The sequence below is a fragment of the Juglans microcarpa x Juglans regia genome, chromosome 2D, assembly GCF_004785595.1.
Source record: "Juglans microcarpa x Juglans regia isolate MS1-56 chromosome 2D, Jm3101_v1.0, whole genome shotgun sequence".
Classification (NCBI taxonomy): Eukaryota; Viridiplantae; Streptophyta; class Magnoliopsida; order Fagales; family Juglandaceae; genus Juglans; species Juglans microcarpa x Juglans regia.
Genome location: NC_054596.1, coordinates 16,276,947 through 16,297,029, shown reverse-complemented (window position 1 = coordinate 16,297,029; position 20,083 = coordinate 16,276,947). Strand labels below are relative to the sequence as shown.

General features: G+C 36.9%; 2 protein-coding genes across 2 annotated transcripts; both read left to right on the top strand.

Moving 5' to 3' along the window:
- Positions 1-713: 713 nt before the first annotated feature.
- Positions 714-10,251, top strand: LOC121248573. The gene is given in 10 exon segments (XM_041147066.1): positions 714-1,113; positions 1,234-4,616; positions 4,707-4,793; positions 5,394-5,546; positions 5,938-6,101; positions 6,186-6,333; positions 6,589-6,711; positions 6,837-6,924; positions 9,733-9,813; positions 9,816-10,251. Coding segments are annotated over 9 exon segments (3,930 nt in total). The 5' UTR covers positions 714-1,113; positions 1,234-1,661; the 3' UTR covers positions 9,947-10,251.
- Positions 10,252-12,263: 2,012 nt separating this feature from the next.
- LOC121248569 (3-ketoacyl CoA thiolase 1, peroxisomal-like) lies at positions 12,264-19,955 on the top strand. The gene is made up of 14 exons (XM_041147063.1): positions 12,264-12,729; positions 15,175-15,251; positions 15,355-15,439; positions 15,620-15,746; positions 16,075-16,173; positions 16,257-16,324; positions 16,402-16,509; positions 16,601-16,678; positions 16,776-16,908; positions 17,007-17,103; positions 18,265-18,388; positions 18,474-18,582; positions 19,000-19,083; positions 19,673-19,955. The coding sequence occupies exons 1-14, from the start codon at positions 12,628-12,630 to the stop codon at positions 19,762-19,764; spliced, it is 1,383 nt and encodes a 460-aa protein (XP_041002997.1). The 5' UTR covers positions 12,264-12,627; the 3' UTR covers positions 19,765-19,955.
- Positions 19,956-20,083: the final 128 nt, after the last annotated feature.

The following is a 20,083-nucleotide window of genomic DNA, read 5'->3' as shown; positions in this document are numbered from 1 at the left end:
ACAATCAATATCTAGTAACTCATGTTCTAAAGTCACTGCAACTTGAGCAAGTCGATGAGCAACACTATTTAAGTTCCTCTTAACATGCTGAATTTTCTATTGAGCAGTACGCACAAGCTTAAGGATATATGAGGTAATGCACTGCAGACTTCCAGCAGAAGAATCAAACCTATGAACTGCATGAACAACTTGACAAGAATTTCTTTCAAAGATGATAGAATCAAGTCCTAACTCTTGACAAAATAACAAAGCAGAGAGTAAACCTCTTGCTTCCACCAACACATGATCTGTGCAATAAAATTTTGGTTGCATTAAACTTGCCAAAATAGAACCATCGACATCCCTTATCACCACACCAACACTAATATTATTAAGAGGAGTTCTTACTACCACATCTCAATTAACTTTCACACAATGTAATGGTGGTTTTTCCCATCAAGTAGCAAACAAAGGATTCTAAACAAAGGATTATGAGTGATTGACCCTATTGGCTTTAATCTTGCATTGTAATACTCTTCAACAATCTTAACTGCATTTCCATGAAGCATGTTAGGAGACTGGAAAGAACCATCCATCGTGGATTATTATGTTTCTGTTAGAAAATAACAGAAAAGCAGTAGAGGTTAGAATGGCAAGTGGGAATAATGTCTTCTGGCATTCCAATTATGGAAAACAAATTATGTATATTTATAGGTTATGCGGATATTTAAGGTTAAATTTATGTTTGAAACTTGAACGGGGGAGTCCACGTAGGAGAGAGAGAAAGGGCAATAAAACTACTTTTATAGTTATATACAGTTGAAACAGGCATTCTTTTCTCCGCTCCTCGTGTCTCGATGCCGCTTAATTCTCGCCAATGTCGCTCCCCGACGCCCGAGAGAGAAGTTTGTATAGAATCCACCCCGCTGCCGTAACCCACGCTTCTATTTCTTTTCCTTCCCCTCGCCTTCCTCAAAACCAAATTGTTCGCATTCCCAATTCCCCATTCGATCTTACACCGTTTTAACCGTTTTAATCACAAGGAAATAGCTTTCTCCCCCAGCTGCGAGTGCAAGCTCTGGTAGCTCCAGAAACAGATGGAAACAGAGAGATGCAGAGCATGCCAAGAATCAGGTACCTCTTCGTTTTATTTTTAATTCTGCGCTCATTTGAATCCGTCTTGAGTTTTGGAACAACCCCATCTAGCAATAGTCATTGATACGTCGTTTTATATGTCAATTTTGATGCATTTAGCTCGTACTTGTTGATGGAAGATCGGGCATGATATTAAGTTAGATTTCAAATGATTGGTGTATCAGGATTTTTTCCATTTTGGATCTTTGGTGCTAAGCGGGTCGTGATTTGGCGCTCTTATTTTTATTGAGCATAAGGACTAGCAATAAGCATAAGAAATTCTTTCAGTAACAGTACCGCTCCATGTAGTTTCAACAGTTTTGTTGGCGCAATTGGTTTCTTAATTCAAAAATAAAATTAAGGTGAAGAATATGATGATCAGGGGAAGGAAAATGTTAAAGAGTTGAAATTGTGAGGAGGTTTAACCAATACTGAGGACTGCTGGAGAGACTATCCTTAATTTGTGGTTTGGAGAAGGAATTAATATCTCAAGTAGACAAGAAACTGTTCCTTTGCATCTAAATAAGTCTCAGCAGTTGCTTGATGCGATGACCGGAAAGACTCCTGACGCATCAGGTAAAGGGATCCAGCAACAACCAACCTTGGTAATTCCGAATCTAGGAAACAATGTAAAAAACAATTTCTCTTTGAGGACAGGTGAAGAGTTTTCAATGGAGTTTCTTCAGGACCGTGTTGCTGCTAGAAGAGTTCCACCTGTAGCCGACACGACTCAAAAACGTGAAAAGAAGGTTGTATTCAATTACATTGAGAATGGCCATCTGGTCAACGAGGATCACAATGGTATTCTTGGGTTGACGAGAATGGGTTCTGAATGTGCTTCTGACCTCTCTGAGTATGCCTCTGCAAGAGGGCCTGACAAGGAACTTGAGAATGGGGCTTATGTTGACAAATCAATCAAATACCACAAGGAAGATGGTGATAGTGGACATGGGTCAAGGAAGGCTTTTGGTGAATTGAATCGTGATGGGATTGGTTTGGGCACAATGGCTCCTCCAATTTGTAAATCTAGCTCCCCTCAATCCAACAACTTTCCTGGGTCAGGAGCATCAGATGGTTCTCAATATAGGAAAATGACGTTTCTCTGCAGTTTTGGTGGGAGAATTTTTCACCGGCCCAGCGATGGGAAACTCAGATATGTTGGCGGTGAGACACGCATTATTTCCATCCCAAAGAATATCACACGGGAAGAGCTTGGGAAGAAAACTTTAGGTATTTGTAAACATCCTCACACAATCAAGTATCAGCTTCCTGGTGAGGATCTTGATGCCCTGATATCCGTGTCTTCCGATGAGGATCTTCAAAACATGATAGAAGAATATAACGGGCTTGAAAGGCATGAGGGTTCTCAAAGACTCCGTCTTTTTTTGATACCTTTGGGCGAGTCTGAGGAAAAATCTTCCAATGAGGGTAAGACTATAGAACAGAGCAGTCCTGATTACCCATATGTTGTTGCTGTGAATGGGATCCTAAATCCTATTTCTAGGAGGAACACCGGTGGACAGGCAAATGAAGCAAGTCAGCTTGGAGCTGATTTGGACCGCAATCCCACTTTTCTCCGAAAATCTCCTAGTGCCCCAGTTCAATTAGAGATGAAGGGCGGTTTTAAAGATTTGCATTCTGCTCAGTCTCTTAATCAATTCCAGAATACGAGCAGGTCTCCGGATAATCCTCCTCCTTTTTCTTCAGTCCTGCTTCATGGAGGAGATTCAATGCAATTACATGGCGATAACTCATGCCAAGTTAGTAATGAGAGCAGCATTCCATTTGTCAGTGCTCCACTACCACATGAGAGCCCAAGCAGTGGCAGTGCTGGTTACAAACACCATATGCAAGGGGCAGTACCTTTAACGAATCATCTTCCTCCTTGTAAACAACTTGATGTCAACCAGACAGACCAAGGTGGAGAACATGTTCATAACCGCAACACCATTGAACAATTTGTGATTCCAGATCTTGATAAAAATGATAGTGACTTTGACGGATTCTCATGTGAGAGACCAATGCCCAAGGAAAGGACTTTCCATTCTGAAAAGCCCATCTCTCAACCAGAAGATCCGTTGGGTTTGGTTTCAAGATCCAGTGACTGTGCTGATTCTCATCGTCGGATGCCACATGCATTTTCTGATTCAAAGCTGCACGAATATGGAGGGAGCTCTGCTTTCTGTTCTCTAGAAGGAATGAGCCCGTTGTCCCCCTTGAACTTTTCAAAGGCTCAAGTGACTCCACTGCTAAATTCAAACTGCTCACGAGAAAAACCATCGCAACAACATGAGAATATCGATAGCTTCTATCCTCACGTGCAATGTAAGCTAGTGGATGTTGACTCAACTGGATCTCAGAGTAGACTGGATTTGCTGAATTCTTCCACATGTTTAAAAAGATTGGGCAGGAATGAACCTATTCATGAGGGTATTGTTGGCAGCAATCAGAAATGCCGAACAGCTGAAAAAGACTTAACTGATTCTGGTTTCAGCATACCAAAGCACTTGCAAGAAAATTTTTCTACTTTGGAAACTATGGAAAGGTTTGATGAAAAAAGTTATTTTCCATGTCAAGGTAGAAAGCTTCATGAGGACAGATCTCCTGCTACCAGATTGGAACGTAAGAAAATATCACCCAATTTAGACTCCAACCAACATACGTTTGGTGTTGGTACTTCTACACAAGAGTTACAAGCCTCAGGCCATGTGCTTCCAGCATCCTCAGCCATTAATTTCAAGCCTTTTGTAGATAACCGGATGGAGCACCCCCAAAATTACCCACAGGGAAAAACCCCTTCTGATCTCCTTCTTGTGAGCCAAGGAACTGCCCATGATGAGGATTGTGCCTTGTCTACAAGAGTGAGCGGTGAAAAGGGAATAAGAACTTCAGAGATTGGGATTTCTGAAGCTGCAAGCTTAAATCCAGGCGTCAGACAACAGTCTCCCAATGAAAATTCTTGGACTGATCTTATGTCTGGGTCATCCAGTAGCCTTAATTCCCTTGAATCTCCACTGCTACAACCTGCTGCAAGTGGAAAAGATTTGGGTCTCCAAGGGCCCATGCTAAGGAGCTCTGTGGATTTGTGCCCATCTGCAGTTCATGATAAATGTGGTTTGAGATCAAACTTGAATAACAATGACCATAAAATTATTCAGAACCCAACTGAAGAAGATTTGATCTGGAGAGAGTTCTCTCTTGTAGATGATAACTTTGTTAATAAACTTGATCAGAAGGTTGAGAACTTTGCAAGACCTATTAGTGAGAAGTCAGACGTTAAAGATTGCTCATTGGCGGAAACAAAACCTCTGAGGAGAAGTCAAGATGACGATCTGCTGGAGTCAGCTATTGTGGAAGATGTGCATGAGACTACTCATGCTTGCGTACAGTCTTCATCAGCAGCTGCCCCATGCATATTGGATGAAACCAGTAGCAATGTTATTGATATTGAATCTCCTACAGAAACAGAGGAGGGCAGCATCATTCTAGAGTTTGAGTATGAGGTAAGATTGCTGGAACTTGATTGAGTTTGTGGTTCCGCAAATTGCATATATACTTGGAAGTTTGAGTTTTTTCCTGTCTTTTCTTTATAGGATGCCGTGGCTGATGATAAAGACAAGACTGATTCAATTAATGAGGCACTCATAGCTGAAATGGAAGCCAGCATATATGGCTTGCAGGTTTACGCTCCTGTCTTAATTCATATCTAGTTTAATATGAATTTTTTTGGTAACATATTTTTATTGGAAAGCCATAGTTTATCATCTTATTTACTGATTATTAAGGCTTTGTCACTTTTATCTTATCGAGGCAGTGGGGGATATTTTACTTGTTTTGAGAGACCTTTAGGTCTTCTACGTTAAGATAGAGAATTCTATTCATTAAAATGTTTGCAATTTATTGAAAATATCTTATCTCTTTTAGCAATAGAGTTTTTTGGTAGTTTATTAGGCGAAAGTTTAGTAAGGCATGAGCCGTATCCAGGATATTTGACTTTTCTGGAAGAAGGAAACCTCTATAAGAACTTTTGCTTCTACTGATGACCCCTTTTAATCGCCTCTCTGACCAGGCTATACCCCAAAAGATGGGGTATCTTAGTTATGAAAGTGTCTTCTTCCTCCTGAGCTGACAGTCTTCTATTAGTTGGTGGTCATATATGTAGTTCTGAAATGCTGTGTCATCTGTGCATATATGGGGAGCTTTCTGCATTCTTGTATCCTTTATGTTTCATTAGTATAATTTCTACTTTCAACTGATTTTTTTTTTGTCTCAATATTCAGATTATAAAGAATGCTGATCTTGAAGAACTGTGGGAATTAGGATCTGGTACATACGGGACTGTGTTTCATGGAAAATGGAGAGGAACGGATGTTGCCATAAAGAGAATAAAAAAGGCTTGCTTTTCAGGGAGATCGTCAGAACAAGAACGGTTGGTAGGTACCTACATACATTTCTTCTTAATGTTCTCCCCCAAATAATGATAATGTGTAGAAAAGTTAAAAGGATCATTTTTTCTTAGTGATGTGGAATTTTGAAATCATTATTGCTGGAGAGATGCTATGCAGGAAGAAATCAATGCCCAGGAAAAAAAGAAAACCATATAATTAATGACTCTGATTTTGGAATATGTGTAGTTTTCTACATATGAACACAGTTACTTGGGTCTTTGGTATGCATTCATTATATATGCACATTCATCAGTGTATTGCTTAAAAAAACCAATGAAGAAGAAGAAAATTTTATTTTTGAAATTTTACGTTGGAATGTCATATTCTTATGCCTATTTGGCTAGAATTTTAAATTGTGCACTAACCATTGTATTAGACCAGAGACTTCTGGAGAGAGGCTCAGATTCTCTCAAATCTTCACCATCCAAATGTGGTCGCATTTTATGGTGTCGTACCTGATGGAACTGGAGGAACCTTGGCAACTGTAACTGAGTGTATGGTGAATGGCTCACTTAGGCATGTCCTACTTAAGAAGGATAGGTAATTATCCTCCAGTGATTTTCTGTATATTTGCTTCCAATGGTTGTTTATCCATTTGCTTGTATATTTGGATTCTTTGTGCAGATCACTTGATTGGCGTAAGAAGCTTATAATTGCCATGGATGCAGCTTTTGGTATGGAGTATTTGCATTCAAAAAGTATTGTCCATTTTGACTTGAAATGTGAAAATTTGCTTGTCAACCTGAGGGATCCACAACGACCTATCTGCAAGGTAAAATAGGATAAACACTCTTCATATCACATTAGGCTTCTAGGTTTCTAGGGATATTTCCCTAGAAGAGGTTTTATGGTGAGATAATTGGGATGAATTGAATTGTGCTGGAAACCTCCTGCTAGAAGCCATAGTTTAATGATACTTGGAAGTGGGATTTTTTGGGCATATTCTGCCTAATTTAAGTTGTGTTGTCAGATTTAGTGCTTGTATTTTTTTCTGTTTGATCATACTTTCAGGTTTTTGTTTTTGTAGGTTGCAGATTTTGGACTATCAAGAATTAAACGCAATACTCTCGTGTCTGGTGGCGTGCGAGGAACCCTTCCATGGATGGCACCAGAATTGTTGAATGGTAGCAGCAGCCGGGTCTCTGAGAAGGTTGTGGGACCATATTATATGTAGTAATGGAGTGAAGGAGAAAATAAATCATTTTGTGGTCAGCCTTAACTAAGAAAAAAAACCACTCAGTAAAGCAGTTAACCATATGGTATTGCTTTTGACAGGTTGATGTTTTCTCATTTGGCATCTCAATGTGGGAGATCCTGACTGGGGAGGAACCTTACGAAAATTTGCATTGTGGTGCAATTATTGGTAAGTTTATGTTATAGCCCAAATAATAAGTGCTGATTGTGAAATGGAACTTCGCATTTATGGTGTTTCAAAGAGCAACGAAATAATTCTTTTTAATTTTTTTGAACCAGTAGCATGGAGTCAGTCTTTAGCAAAATCTCTGACATGATTATAGAAAAAGGGAACAAATCCATTTCTTTTGATTTGGGAATCACTTCAGTTGGTGTAACTAGTTACAAATAAATGGACAATGCAATGCTCAATAAACTGCTAGAGTAAAAAATGGAATTAAAAACTCGTTTACAATTCAACATGCATCCAAACTGATGCATGTCTTTACAGTATCCAACTTGAAATGATGATGAGGGAGAAGGAAGGAGGTTGCACTAGAAGATATCATTGAAAAGGTGCGCCAATAAAAAGTTCATAATTTTAATGAAGATTGAGATGCAAAAAGTAGGACATGTTTAGCAATTTAGAAGTTAAAATTGAAGCAGAATGAATAGGGGATTGGTGGAGGGGGAAGTGGGATTTGGGGCTTGGGGGGGAGGAGAGAGAGCATGCTAAGTAGTTAAAGATAGCAAGATCCCTAGGAAGCTGCAGCCTTGGTTATCCTGATCTATAGGCTTTATGTTTATTAACAGGGGTGGAGGGGTGGATGGTAAAGTGAGGGAAAAGGAATGAGTTTAGTCCTCCACATTTGTTGAAAGGGTATTTTGTTTAATATAGAAATGTAGAGATGTAAGAGAATAGAGGACCATGTTTGGATTTGGCATTTTGGAAATCTGTTAAAGACCCAACCATTGATCCAAAAGCCCTAGGACTGTTGGATATTAATTTGGTAAAACCTTTAACCTTCAGGATCATAACAGTCCACCACACTTCCGAATCCGACGTCTATGGCAGTCCACTCTATTGACACGGACTCGGTGGTAGTCCTTTCCTTTTTAGCGGCTTCACTCATCTATCAATATTTAATGACCTAATACCATGCTCATATATAATACTAAGGCATTTTAGTCTAGCATATCGGTCGGCCCCTCCGTGACTTAAACACTTGACGTGATCTCTGCTCTGATACCAATTGTTAAAGACCCAACCATTAATCCAAAAGTCCTAAGACTATTAGATATTAATTTGGTTAAATTACTTTTAGGGTCATAACAGAATCAGATTAAGAAGGAAAGGAAATTCTTTTTATTTACTTTCAATATAAATATAGCCAATGTTTTTGAATGTTTCAAGAGTTGAACTCAAAGTTGAGGCTGATGTATTGTGGTGGTAGTGGCTGGTTTTTTGGTGTTAGGCCAACAGTGGAGTGAGGTTTAAATATGCTGTTTAGTTGTGTGGTCTAGCACAATGATGTACTGCAAGAAACCTCAGGTACCAAATTGACACGGAGAGTGTGATACTCCATATGATAAGAATAAGGGTGGGTGGTACATGAGATCACACATTGCTTAGAAATGAGAAGTTTTTGTTGTTTAAATGGTTTCAATGAGGCTCCAATTGTATCATTAACTAACCCTTTTTGGAGTATAGGCCATGGTTTGGGTCTTCTATTAGGCGTTACAAATAGTATCAGAGTCTATCTCAACCAGAAATGTGGAACTTGAGCCATGTCATTTACAATGGACTGGTCCAACGAGGACGTCAAGAATTTAAGGGGGTAGATTGTGATACTCCATATGATAAGGATAAGAGCGGGTGATGTATGAGATCTTACATTGTCTGAGAACCTTATAAAGAGCAAGAACTTCTCATTCCCAAACAATGTAGGATCTCATACACCACATACTCTTATTCTTATCATATGGGGTATTAGAGAGAGCAGCCCAATGATCTTTGTTTACAATTAATGAAGGTAGTTCCTGTGGGAGAATATTATAGCTCGAGTCCCTGAAGGATGGTAAGATATATAGGGTTTGTTTTTAAAATATGTTAACAATGTTTGAATCTTGAAGCTTTTCTAAGAGGCTGCAACCAGAAATTAGAGACTGCGGGATTTTATTTAGCAGCCGGTATTGAGGGGGGGATTAGGGTTGGCTGGGATAGGGAGTGGTGGTAACAAAAAAAAAGGCTAAAAAATTGGTTGGATTAAGATTCAAATGTGGACTAATAATTTGGTATGATCTGGAGCTCAAAACAAGTGAGAGAAGGAAAAAACTCAGATCTGAGCTGAGCCTGTGAACTCTAAACCGGAACGTTACCATACTTGGCTTTATGGGTTGAGCTCTGATATTTTTACTCGGATGTCCATATATTTGTGTGTGTGTGTGTGTGTGTGTTTTTTTTTTTTTAATTGATTTTAGGGTTCTAAAGGGTGACAATTAAGGTCTGGGTACAAGTTGCTTGAGATTACAGAAAAAAAGGAAGGAAAAGATAAATTTAGGCATCACACCTAGTTAGTTACCTAAAATCTGGGCTTCCTCAGCATCGCTCCCTGAAAAAGGATAGTAGTTGCAAAATTCTCATAAAGTTTGTTATTTTCTTTTATATGCTTTAAAGAGTTAACGCCAATGTATATTGCCAACTAATCTAACCCCAACTAGGAGAGACTCCATGGACATAGACTATTAATCCTAAAATATTGAGAAACCAATGTTGTAAAAATCTTTATAGCATAGGATACCCATAATATTATCCAAATCATGAAAAACTAAAAAATGTAAATAATAATATTATTTCCCTGTATTCCTCAAGAAAAAGTAAAACAAAACCAGCTTCCCACTTCCTTGTATTCTTTCCTCATGCAATCATTATTAAAGAATTCTCATCATCTCTCATTCTTTAATTATCATTCTATGATTTGGTGTGTTATGAGTTTAGGGGGAATTGTGAAGAATACTCTGCGGCCTCCTATTCCTGAACGATGTTATCCTGAGTGGAGGAAGCTGATGGAAGAGTGTTGGTCCCAGATCCTGAAACCCGGCCATCATTTACCAACATAACCAACCGATTGCGATCTATGTCTAATGCACTTCATTCAAAGGGATCTAATAATCCGGTGACCAGGCGCAAAAAGGCCAACATTTCATCATGATCAATAATAGCATATATGTTATGTACCTACTCTGTTCCTCGGTACCATGATTGTCTAGTAGCCACAAGATAAGCCCTTGGGATAAGAGAAGATCAAAGCATCGAGGATGAGCATGAGTACAATTCAGTGATCTATTGGTTCTTCTCGGTTTGTTGATAAAGTCATCTTCATTCTTTTATTCTTTCGCAACAAAACACTACGGATAGTAAATGATAAAGAGAGCATTATACTGTTCTCTGCTTAGTTTACTCTCACCCCTTTTTTCTCCAAAATCCTGAGTTCATTTGTATATATGCACACTAAAGGCATTTGTATATATGCACACTAAAGGCATGGAGTCGTGCTTTGTGATGTAAAACAGTTGAGTCCTAAATGTTATGTTCCTTTTATCTGATCCTCTATTTCATACTTAACTTGATGCTGATAAACTTGGTGCAACCTTACTTACCAAAGTAGTAAGTGGAGTACAACTGCAAGACTAATTTACAAGTTTTCTCAGGAGCTTTTTCTTGTTCTCATCCCTAGTGGATTCATTTTGATACCCACCAGAAACCTTTCTCTACACTTCTTGAATTATTTCTTTTTCAGTAGATGATACTTCATATTCCCCCTAAGAGCATTTCTATACATTAGCCTACAGCCCGCAGCATATGCGCGGGACAACCTTGATAAACAGTGGCACAGAAATGGGGATCACAGTTTTCACTTTTTTTTTTTTTTTTAATTTAATTTTTTATTATTCCTGTTGTGTGGTAGGCCTAAACTCAGCTGTCCATGTTATTTTAAAGATAATAATAAATTGTAAATTGAGTAGATTTTTCCTCGTTTAAAAAATACATGAGAAGAAGTGTAGTAATTTGGAGAGGACTGGTGATTAAATTGAAGCATTATGTATTCTATTCATGTAGCAATTTTTGTTTTTTGGGGATAAAATGAAAACTTTAGGGTTCACGGAATAGATCAATGGAATGGAATAGTTATTTTTATAGAATATCTTTGAAGAGATTTCCTATACATCAACCACATCTTTTTGGTTTTGAAAAAGAGTTTGCTTTCTTTTCTTTTTTGGTTTCTTACTTTTTAAGGTTCTAAGAAATTTTGTCCAATTATACAAATTACATAATGTATTGACAACAAATAAAATAATAAGAATGTTCCTTCTTACTCTAAATAACAAAGGTCTTAGGTGGGTTGTTTAGCAAAAATAAATAATAAATAAGCAATGGTTGGTTGGTAGGCCTATAATAGGTTAAGAAATATTGTAGACAAAATCCTATATTAGTTCTCTGGAATTATGGAACTGCTAGGGCCATGTCATTTTATTGTCTTCAACAACAACGGAAAGAAAAAAAAAATGATTGGCTAGCATGTATATTTATTAGAGAGCAGCTATAGCTATTAAAATATTACATAAAAGCAATCATTCAAACTGACGTGGTTTTATTTGATCCGTTATCTATTTTATAATAAAAATAATTTTACAATCTAACAAATTATATTAAGACACGTTAATTTGTAAGATTACTTTTATATAATTTATTTGTAACTAAAGTATTTCTCTATTTGTTAAGACTGATTGGAAGTTGAAGTATCATGTTATATGTCTCACCTCATTTCATTCTCGTCAATCTGAATATGGCATGCATGGTCTACAATTGCTTATATATATATATATTAATAAAATAGTAACAAAATAATGAATAATAAAATAAAATAAAAAATAATTTATAAATAGTAATATAGTCTATCACAGCAAACATAGCCGACCATCAAATTTCCGTGGAGTGAACATTGAATTGAAAAAAAGACTCGGAAATATTGGGTCCACCATTTGAATATCAATGCTACTGGCCATGTTTTTGTCAAGTAGCTAGTCAGAGTCAAAAAGACTCGGAAAGCATTTTTCACACCATCAACAACCATTTGTGCGTGCATATTTAAATATTCTGTACGGGTGTCAATGTCAAAAGCATATCCTTTTATGTATTTAAATGTTTGAAACCATCAATCATCATCTTGGGTTGATGAGAAATTAAATGATTAAAGTTATGTTTAGATATTAAGAATATCTAAGATGATATATGAATAATAATAAAATAATTTATAAATTTCAATATAGCTTTAAACTTGTAAACATTTTTTTTATTGTCAACTGTCAAGAGATCACTACACCAGTACATAGGGTTGTAAGTAAGCAAGACTACTCGACAATCCACTTGTGATGAGTTTGGTCAAACTCGTGTTTGGCTCAATTTGTTTATCAAACGAGTCGTTCATAAATATAATATTAATTTTATTTTTATCAGTGTTCGGTTTTCATCTCTCCGACCAGTTAGCAATTATCAAGCAGCTGTCCGGAAAATTCTTTGTTGATTCGTCGTGGAAAACGTGCGTGTGACGTTCTTTGTCGAACTTTCCGAGAAAACAGCAATGTGTTTCACACGTGTAATTGGGTCACTTCATCTCTATACCTTTCGTGCTTTTGTTTCACAGTGCCAAGAAGACGCCTTTCTTATGTCCTCGGATCGGATCGATCTATTGGTCTTTGTCTAGTGTGATTACTTCAGTCAACAACCGAACTTCTCTCTCCATTGGAAGAAATATATATACACTTTCATCTGCTTCTTTCCTCGACATACTAGGATTCAAGAGAACCAGACGTTTTAGAGGGTGAGAGAAAAATGGAGAAAGCGCTCAACAGACAGAGAGTTCTGCTTCAACATCTACAACCCACTTCTTTTTCTTCTCATCTTCTTCAAACCCCTGAATCTGCTGCTCTCTCTGTAAGTTTATTTCTTCGAAACACTTCTATTTCTTGGTTTGCTGATGTCAATTGCTATTGAATTTGTATTGGTAGGAGAGACTGATGTAGTCAGATGCCAAGGGTCGTTTAGTATGTGTTCTCTGGGGCGGAATCAAGCATAAGCTTGGGGGACTATGGCGCTCCAAAATTGAAAAAATGAAAAATATACTTTATATGTTTTCTTCATCTACTCTGGACTCCTAAGCCACAAAAATAATCTGGGATCTATTATACAATAAAAATAACTTTACGATCCACATGAAGTGTTGTCACTCTGTGAGATTATTTTTGTATAATCATGGCTAAAGTATTTCTCTTGAATAAATTTCCCCTAAAAAATGTTTTTATAGTTTTGCCCCTCTATATTCAATTTTTGGTTCCGCCCCTGGTCACAGGGACTATTTATTCCATCTATACAATTTAGTTCAATATTCTCAATGTTATGAACTAATTTTGCTGGTTCTTCTTTTGTTTCCCTTTTAAGATCTTGAAACTTAATAGCCTAATATTATAATATATGTTGTCTACTGTTGTTTCTATTGACTCTAAGACTCGACATAATTTTTTTTTTTTTGTCTAAATTTCTGTACCAAGAACAAGCAGTTTCACTGATACTATTTATACGTGCACTAATACTACTTGAAAAGAAGACTCAAGACTTTATATATATATATATATATATATATATAATGCATCTGTATATTCTCTGGTATAATATCTTGTACAAAAACTAATACATTAGTGATTATTCTGTTCTATCTTATCCATGCTACTTCCAACAATTTCAGACTAATTATGCCACCTAAGATCCTCCAATCATCACTTTTGGTGTTTAAAATCGATCCTTAGCTGCCTTAGAATACTCATAAATAAAGAAAAAAGGAATTCTAAGATGAACTACCAATTTTCCTCATCCTGAGAAAAAAAAAAAGGAAAAAAAATATCAATATTTTTTCATATTTCTAGGACACCACAATGAGAGTTCGAAGAAGGAAGTATTACTGACCAATAATCAATGACCATGAAAACAGTACAAATTCTCATATTGATCTGAACTAGATATCTTAAAGAGAAGAAAAATGTAGTGAAAACAGCACAAATCTATCATCTACAAACAGAAAATGAAGAAATGATCTTTTTTCTCCTAATCAAGGAAACAAACGATATATGTCTGTCTTTGAAAATTTTTAAGTTTCTTGGATATATACATTATGGGAAATTCTGCATACTACACCATTATCTCACTCTTATCCCACCATGATGAGGTAGCATTGCCCATCAACCTTTGAAATTCTTCTTTAAGAAGTAAGAGATACTCCAAGGGTGATGGAAAGTACCACATTTGTAAAGTGGAATTGATTATTATAGCTTAAAGTGGGCTAATAGATATGGGAGCTACAGTGTAGTTGTCAATGGAATGCCATTCCACAAGAAACATGGATGCTTATTACAAGTGACATCCTTGTAAAAGGAATAGATGGTAGAGAAACTAAAATAGAGTATAAGGCTAAAAGAAGTCTCTTATCTTTAAAAACGGAAAAAACTGAAAAAATAGTTGTTCTTAAAATTCTTTGCTTTCCCAATATGCTTGGATTCTCTTGTTTGGAAACGTAATAACTATCTCTTTTTATTTTTATTTTTATTTTATTTTATAAGTAAAACGTAATAACTATCTTCCAATGCATATATGTCAAAAGCAGCTCTAACTCTAAAACAAGCAAGTTTATATTCCTTTAATGGATCAGCAAATACTAGTGTGATCAAGGTTTTTCGTTCCAGAAGCATCAGTTTAGAAGTGTGGGCAACTATTGTAATGGAGGAAATTTTTTTAAAAAATTCAAGTGACAGTGGGATATTCTCCTCTGCATTCCACGGTTGAGGTAGATCTTCTTCAAGGCTCATGCCACATGAGGGATCTCCCCCACCACCGTGGCCCACGCAGCGGCCTTGCGCAAGGTGAAATCTCCCCCCTGCTGCACAGTGGGGGAGATCTATCCCGCTGCAAGTTCCCAGATTCACCTTCTGGTAGATTTATTTATTTTTAAACTGATTCTTTGGAATTTTTTGTGTTTGGCTTTGTTTCTAATGTTTCTGTATGTATTTTGGTCAATTTGTTTGTACTGCTTATTTAATTGTATGCTGTTATCAACTTTTTATTAATGATCTGACAATGAACATACATAGATACATGCATCTTATTCTTTCCATTTAAGAATTTATGTATATCTGATTATGTAATTAGTGACATGCAATATTGTCATTGAATGTGGAAACAATTTACAATTTATTGTATTTTTTTGTACTCACTGGGTTGCCAAATACCAGGTCCTTTAGTTTTTTTCTAGCTATGGATATAATGGCCAAATGCCAATCAACAATTTAGCACTCTTTATCCCCTCTTCCTTTGATTTTTCTTTTCTTTAAGGCTTCAATTTGTGCGGCTGGGGACAGTGCTGCATATCATCGAACAGCTGCTTTTGGAGATGATGTCGTGATTGTGGCGTAAGTTACTTCGATGGGTAAATTTGGATATCATTTTATAATTTATAATTTATTGTTTACCTATGTCCCTCCCTTTTTTTTGTTGCATAATGTCGTTAAATAGGGCATACCGCACTGCCATTTGCAAAGCAAGGCGTGGAGGTTTCAAGGATACCCTTCCTGATGATCTACTTGCCCCTGTTTTAAAGGTTAGATGCCTTTGACTAAAATGCCCTGGAAATTAGGTTGTTTAAGGTTTTGACAAGGACTGAAGAACATTTTGCTTGGGCAATGGTCATAATGCGTTGTTTAAATTAGGGTTAATGTCACACTGAGAGTTTTTTGTTATTTAGAAGGAACGCATATTTAAACCTCAACATGTTATCTAGGCATTGATAGAGAACACAAAGTTGAACCCAAGTGAAGTGGGAGATATAGTTGTCGGCACAGTTTTGGCACCTGGCTCACAAAGAGCAACTGAGTGCAGGATGGCAGCATTCTATGCTGGTTTTCCAGGTAAGTTTTCTCTTTAGTTTCCCCTTTTGTTACTTTTATGTAAATATTGTGACACCATATGGATATGTACTTGTTCACACTCCAGTGTCATGAAATTGGAGCACACAACTTGGCCATTTGTTATGGAGACATCACCAAAATTAAAATGTCTTACTGAAAATTATATAGCGTGAGACCGGTTTCTGAATTACCGATACAAGTAGTTCTCATATATGGAACTATATAAGGGGATGATTTCTTTTACATTTGAAGTCCAAAGGCCCTGATTTAGGTCACATTTTGCTTATTTTGCAAATATGGATTTATGACCTTAACCTGTTTTATCCAGAAACGGTGCCCATCAGAACTGTCAACAGGCAATGCTCATCTGGCCTCCAGGCAGTTGCTGATGTAGCTGCTTCTATTAAAGCAGGATTTTATGACATAGGTAAGACTTAAGAGTGACTCGAGTTTTTCTATCATAGTGCAACCTTCATCGTTGGCCCTAACTTTTTTTGGTTCTCAAAACAGGGATTGGGGCCGGATTGGAGTCCATGACAATGGATCAGATTGACAGGATTCACAAAGCTAACCCAAAAGTATATTCTGGCTTTATTTTCGAAAATATATTTGACCCAATAAATGGTTTCTTTAAATTCATGTGTTTTCTTCACAGGTAGACATCTTTGCACAAGCCCGAGATTGTCTTCTTCCTATGGGTATAACTTCAGAAAATGTTGCACAGCGATATGGAGTGACTCGGCAAGAGCAAGACTATGCAGCTGTGAGTTCCTAAATTCTATCAAGGTTGATAGACAGGGCAAGAACAAGACTATGCACTGAGTAGTAGTAATTTCGTTTATTTGTGTCAATAGGTTGAATCTCATAGGCGTGCCGCGGCTGCATCTGCATCTGGTAAATTCAAAGATGAAATTATCCCTGTTTATACCAAGGTAAAGGCAAAACATACATCCTCATGGGTAATTCTGTTTTCAAATGTTCATAACCCATTATCCGTCTGTGTTTATAACCCATTATCCGTCTACAAAGGTTGTTGATCCAAAAACTGGAGGGGAGAAGCCTGTTACAATTTCTGTGGATGATGGAATCCGACCAAACACAAACACAACAGACTTGGCAAAGCTGAAGCCTGCATTCAAAAAGGATGGGACCACAACTGCCGGTACCTTTTAATTCTCTTCTTGTATACTTTTTCTAGTCAGAATCCTTATTTAATTTCATGCATTGAGAATTTATATTTTTATTCAAATATGTTTTTAGGAAATGCTAGCCAGGTGAGTGATGGTGCTGGAGCAGTCCTCCTTATGAGGAGAAGCACAGCAATGCAGAAGGGACTTCCTATTCTTGGCGTTTTCAGGTACAAAATTTCCTCGGAATGTAATAATCTAAAGTGAATAAATGATAGAGCTTTGATACACACCTATTTAATTTGGAATTGATAATAAACCATGAATTGGGGATTAGGTTAGTTTTAGGTAATCGCATGAATTAGTTTTCATTCTCAAACTAGAAATCAATTTTCACTTCATTGTGTGTGCAGTGTGCTTTTTATTTCTCTCTCTTTGTTCTTGTAACAATTAAAACAAAATGGGATGCTGTTCCCGGACACCCGGTGCCAATAAAAAAAAAAAGAAATAGAAGAGTGGGAGAGTTGTGAGGAAACACTTCTAGTTGACTTGTGGACTCATGATGACATGCTAAAGAATCTGGCTAGATCAAGTTATTTTATCCATTAGCAAATTAGCAATAGTTTCTAATTTTTTATGTTTCTCTTGGTAAGATGATAATAGTAGGCATTGCCCCTCCCAAATTCTTTTGCTCCCTTATGTTTAACCCCATTCCTACTTGCTCAAGGCAAAAAGCAGTGCTTGCATTAATCTTTTTTTTTTTTCTTTTTTCTATAATAAAGAAGATATTTTATTGATATTGAAATAGACATTAAGTACACAGGAAATATACAAAGAGAATACACCTAGTTAGGAACTAGAAAGTGCTTATTAATCTTAGCCCAGAATCACAGACTTTGGGAGAATGAACCTATTCTGCGTTTGATAATATGCTGTTCCTAGGGTTGAAGCCTGGAAGTTAAAATTTCTTAAGCTGTTACTTTGTAGTTTAATTCTTGAATTAATGTTATGTCTTCTGAATGCTCATAAAAGCTTTGAAGTTATATTGTGGCAACATTTTGTCCCGACTCAAAAAATTTAAGCCTTCCTTGCATGACCTAATTTCCACTTAATTTCTTCCAGAGGATGTTGACTTGTTTGTGCTTTATTGACTCATTCCTTGCTCTACAAAGAGCTTTCTTTCCCTGATTGACAATGATCTAGCATCAGACCCAACAAGACTTGCAACAAAATTTAATTTTTTAATTGAAATTGATAATGATATGATTATGAAAACTGGAAGCCAAAGAGCTCAGTTCATTATGAAAATAAATTTAATGCTCTGATCGAGAAAGAATCAATTGACGTTTCCTTTACAGACTAAAGGATGCTATGTTCTGTTTCTCTTCCAGGAGTTTTGCTGCTGTTGGTGTGGATCCTGCTGTCATGGGCGTAGGTCCAGCTGCTGCAATTCCAGTTGCAGTGAAGTCTGCTGGTCTTGAGCTTGATGATGTGGATTTGTTTGAAATAAATGAGGTACTGGGGTTTTATGATGCTTGCAAGTTTATAGCATTCGTGGAGTTTTATTCTTCTAAGCTTAAGGAATTTCTGTCTTGTTTAGGCATTTGCATCCCAGTATGTATATTGCTCAAAGAAATTGGGGCTTGATCCTGAGAAGGTCAACGTCAATGGAGGTGCGATTGCTCTAGGGCATCCTTTGGGTGCTACAGGTACTAGCAGTATCGTAAATACTAAATATTGACAATTTCTAATTTGAGAATCACTATATATGCCCAGATTTCTTGCCACTTGCAACTAGAACTCAAGCTAACATACATGCAATTGTTTGTATATATCTTTTATTCTTTTTTTAATAACTAATAAGTGTGCATGTATTCACATCCATGAGAAACAAAAAATCTATGTACAGTCACTTTTGCGTACTCTACTAATGTGATTGGCTGCATCACTTTTTTTTTTTAATATAAAACTGTTTTAGCTAATTATATCATTAAAGTATGTAAAGAGTACACAAAAGTGACTGTACGTAGCAGAACTCGCTGAGAAATGTTGTGATGCGTTCTCAATTTTTGGAAGCTGCATTACGGTTTAACATATCACTAAAACTACCCTATCTGCTGTGTCAGGTGCCCGCTGTGTTGGTACTCTATTACATGAGATGAAGCGTCGTGGCAGGGACTGTCGCTTTGGTGTGATCTCCATGTGCATAGGTCTCTCTCTCTCTCTCTCTCTGTGCACACAAGCTGTTGAGATTTTGTCCAAATGGCTATTTGCAAATCTTCCTAAGGCTGATATTGCAAATTGCAATTCCTTAGTTAAGCCCACCGTGTAGGGCTTTAGTATATGTGTAGCGACTGAAACTGTTCAGAGAGATAGAAAAGCTTGTCCAAACACCATTAACTTGGACTAATCAACAAATGCCACAACTTATGTAGTTGAGTTCAAAGAACAGATTTAGAACAGATTTTTAAGTGTACAAGAGCTAAACCAATAACCTCCGATAGAAAACCAGCAAAAGCCTTATCGCATGGTGGACCCTAGTCCTTTTCTTAGGCTAGGGCTGCTTTCCTTTGGATGCGAAAACTTTGTTGGCATAGTAAGTACCATAGAATTTATAGCCACATTGCTGGACCGAGGTTTGTTTGAGCACTTGATTTAATAATTGTTGCCTTTTGCAGTGATTAAACAAGACCCATTTTGTGTTAAAAACTGCACGTATATATAATAACTGGCGGGGCAAAACAATAATTTTGTGGAAAATAAATGTATCTCTGACCCTCTTGTGTGTTCTCACTGCAGGCTCAGGCATGGGGGCTGCAGCTGTTTTTGAAAGAGGTGATTGCGTGGATGAGCTATGCAATGCTAGAGCAGCTAAAATTGACAATCTATAGTCGAAAGATGCCCCAATAGATGCACTTTGTGTATCTTTGTATTACATATCAGGCCATGCCTTGTTTCAATGTACAATGCATGTTACTTTCTATTTTCACTATATTTATTTCGCAAGATATACATAATGTCTTATCTAGAGACGGTAATAAATAAAATAAATTATGAAAATAAGATTCTGAAATTATCTTTATCTCCTTCCTTGTGAATATTTTTGAAGTTCCACTCAGAATACATTTCTAATTTACATGGGTGAATCATTATGGATCTCAAAGGCTAGCAGAATATCACTCAAGGCTCCCCCACAAAAGAACCTCCTCA

Coding starts and splice junctions, on each gene's coding strand:
- LOC121248569 (XM_041147063.1), top strand. CDS start 12,628: ATGGAGAAAGCGCTCAACAGACAGAGAGTTCTGCTTCAACATCTACAA. Junction 15,252..15,354: donor GATGATGTCGTGATTGTGGC/GTAAGTTACTTC, acceptor GTCGTTAAATAG/GGCATACCGCACTGCCATTT. Junction 16,510..16,600: donor AAGAGCAAGACTATGCAGCT/GTGAGTTCCTAA, acceptor TTGTGTCAATAG/GTTGAATCTCATAGGCGTGC.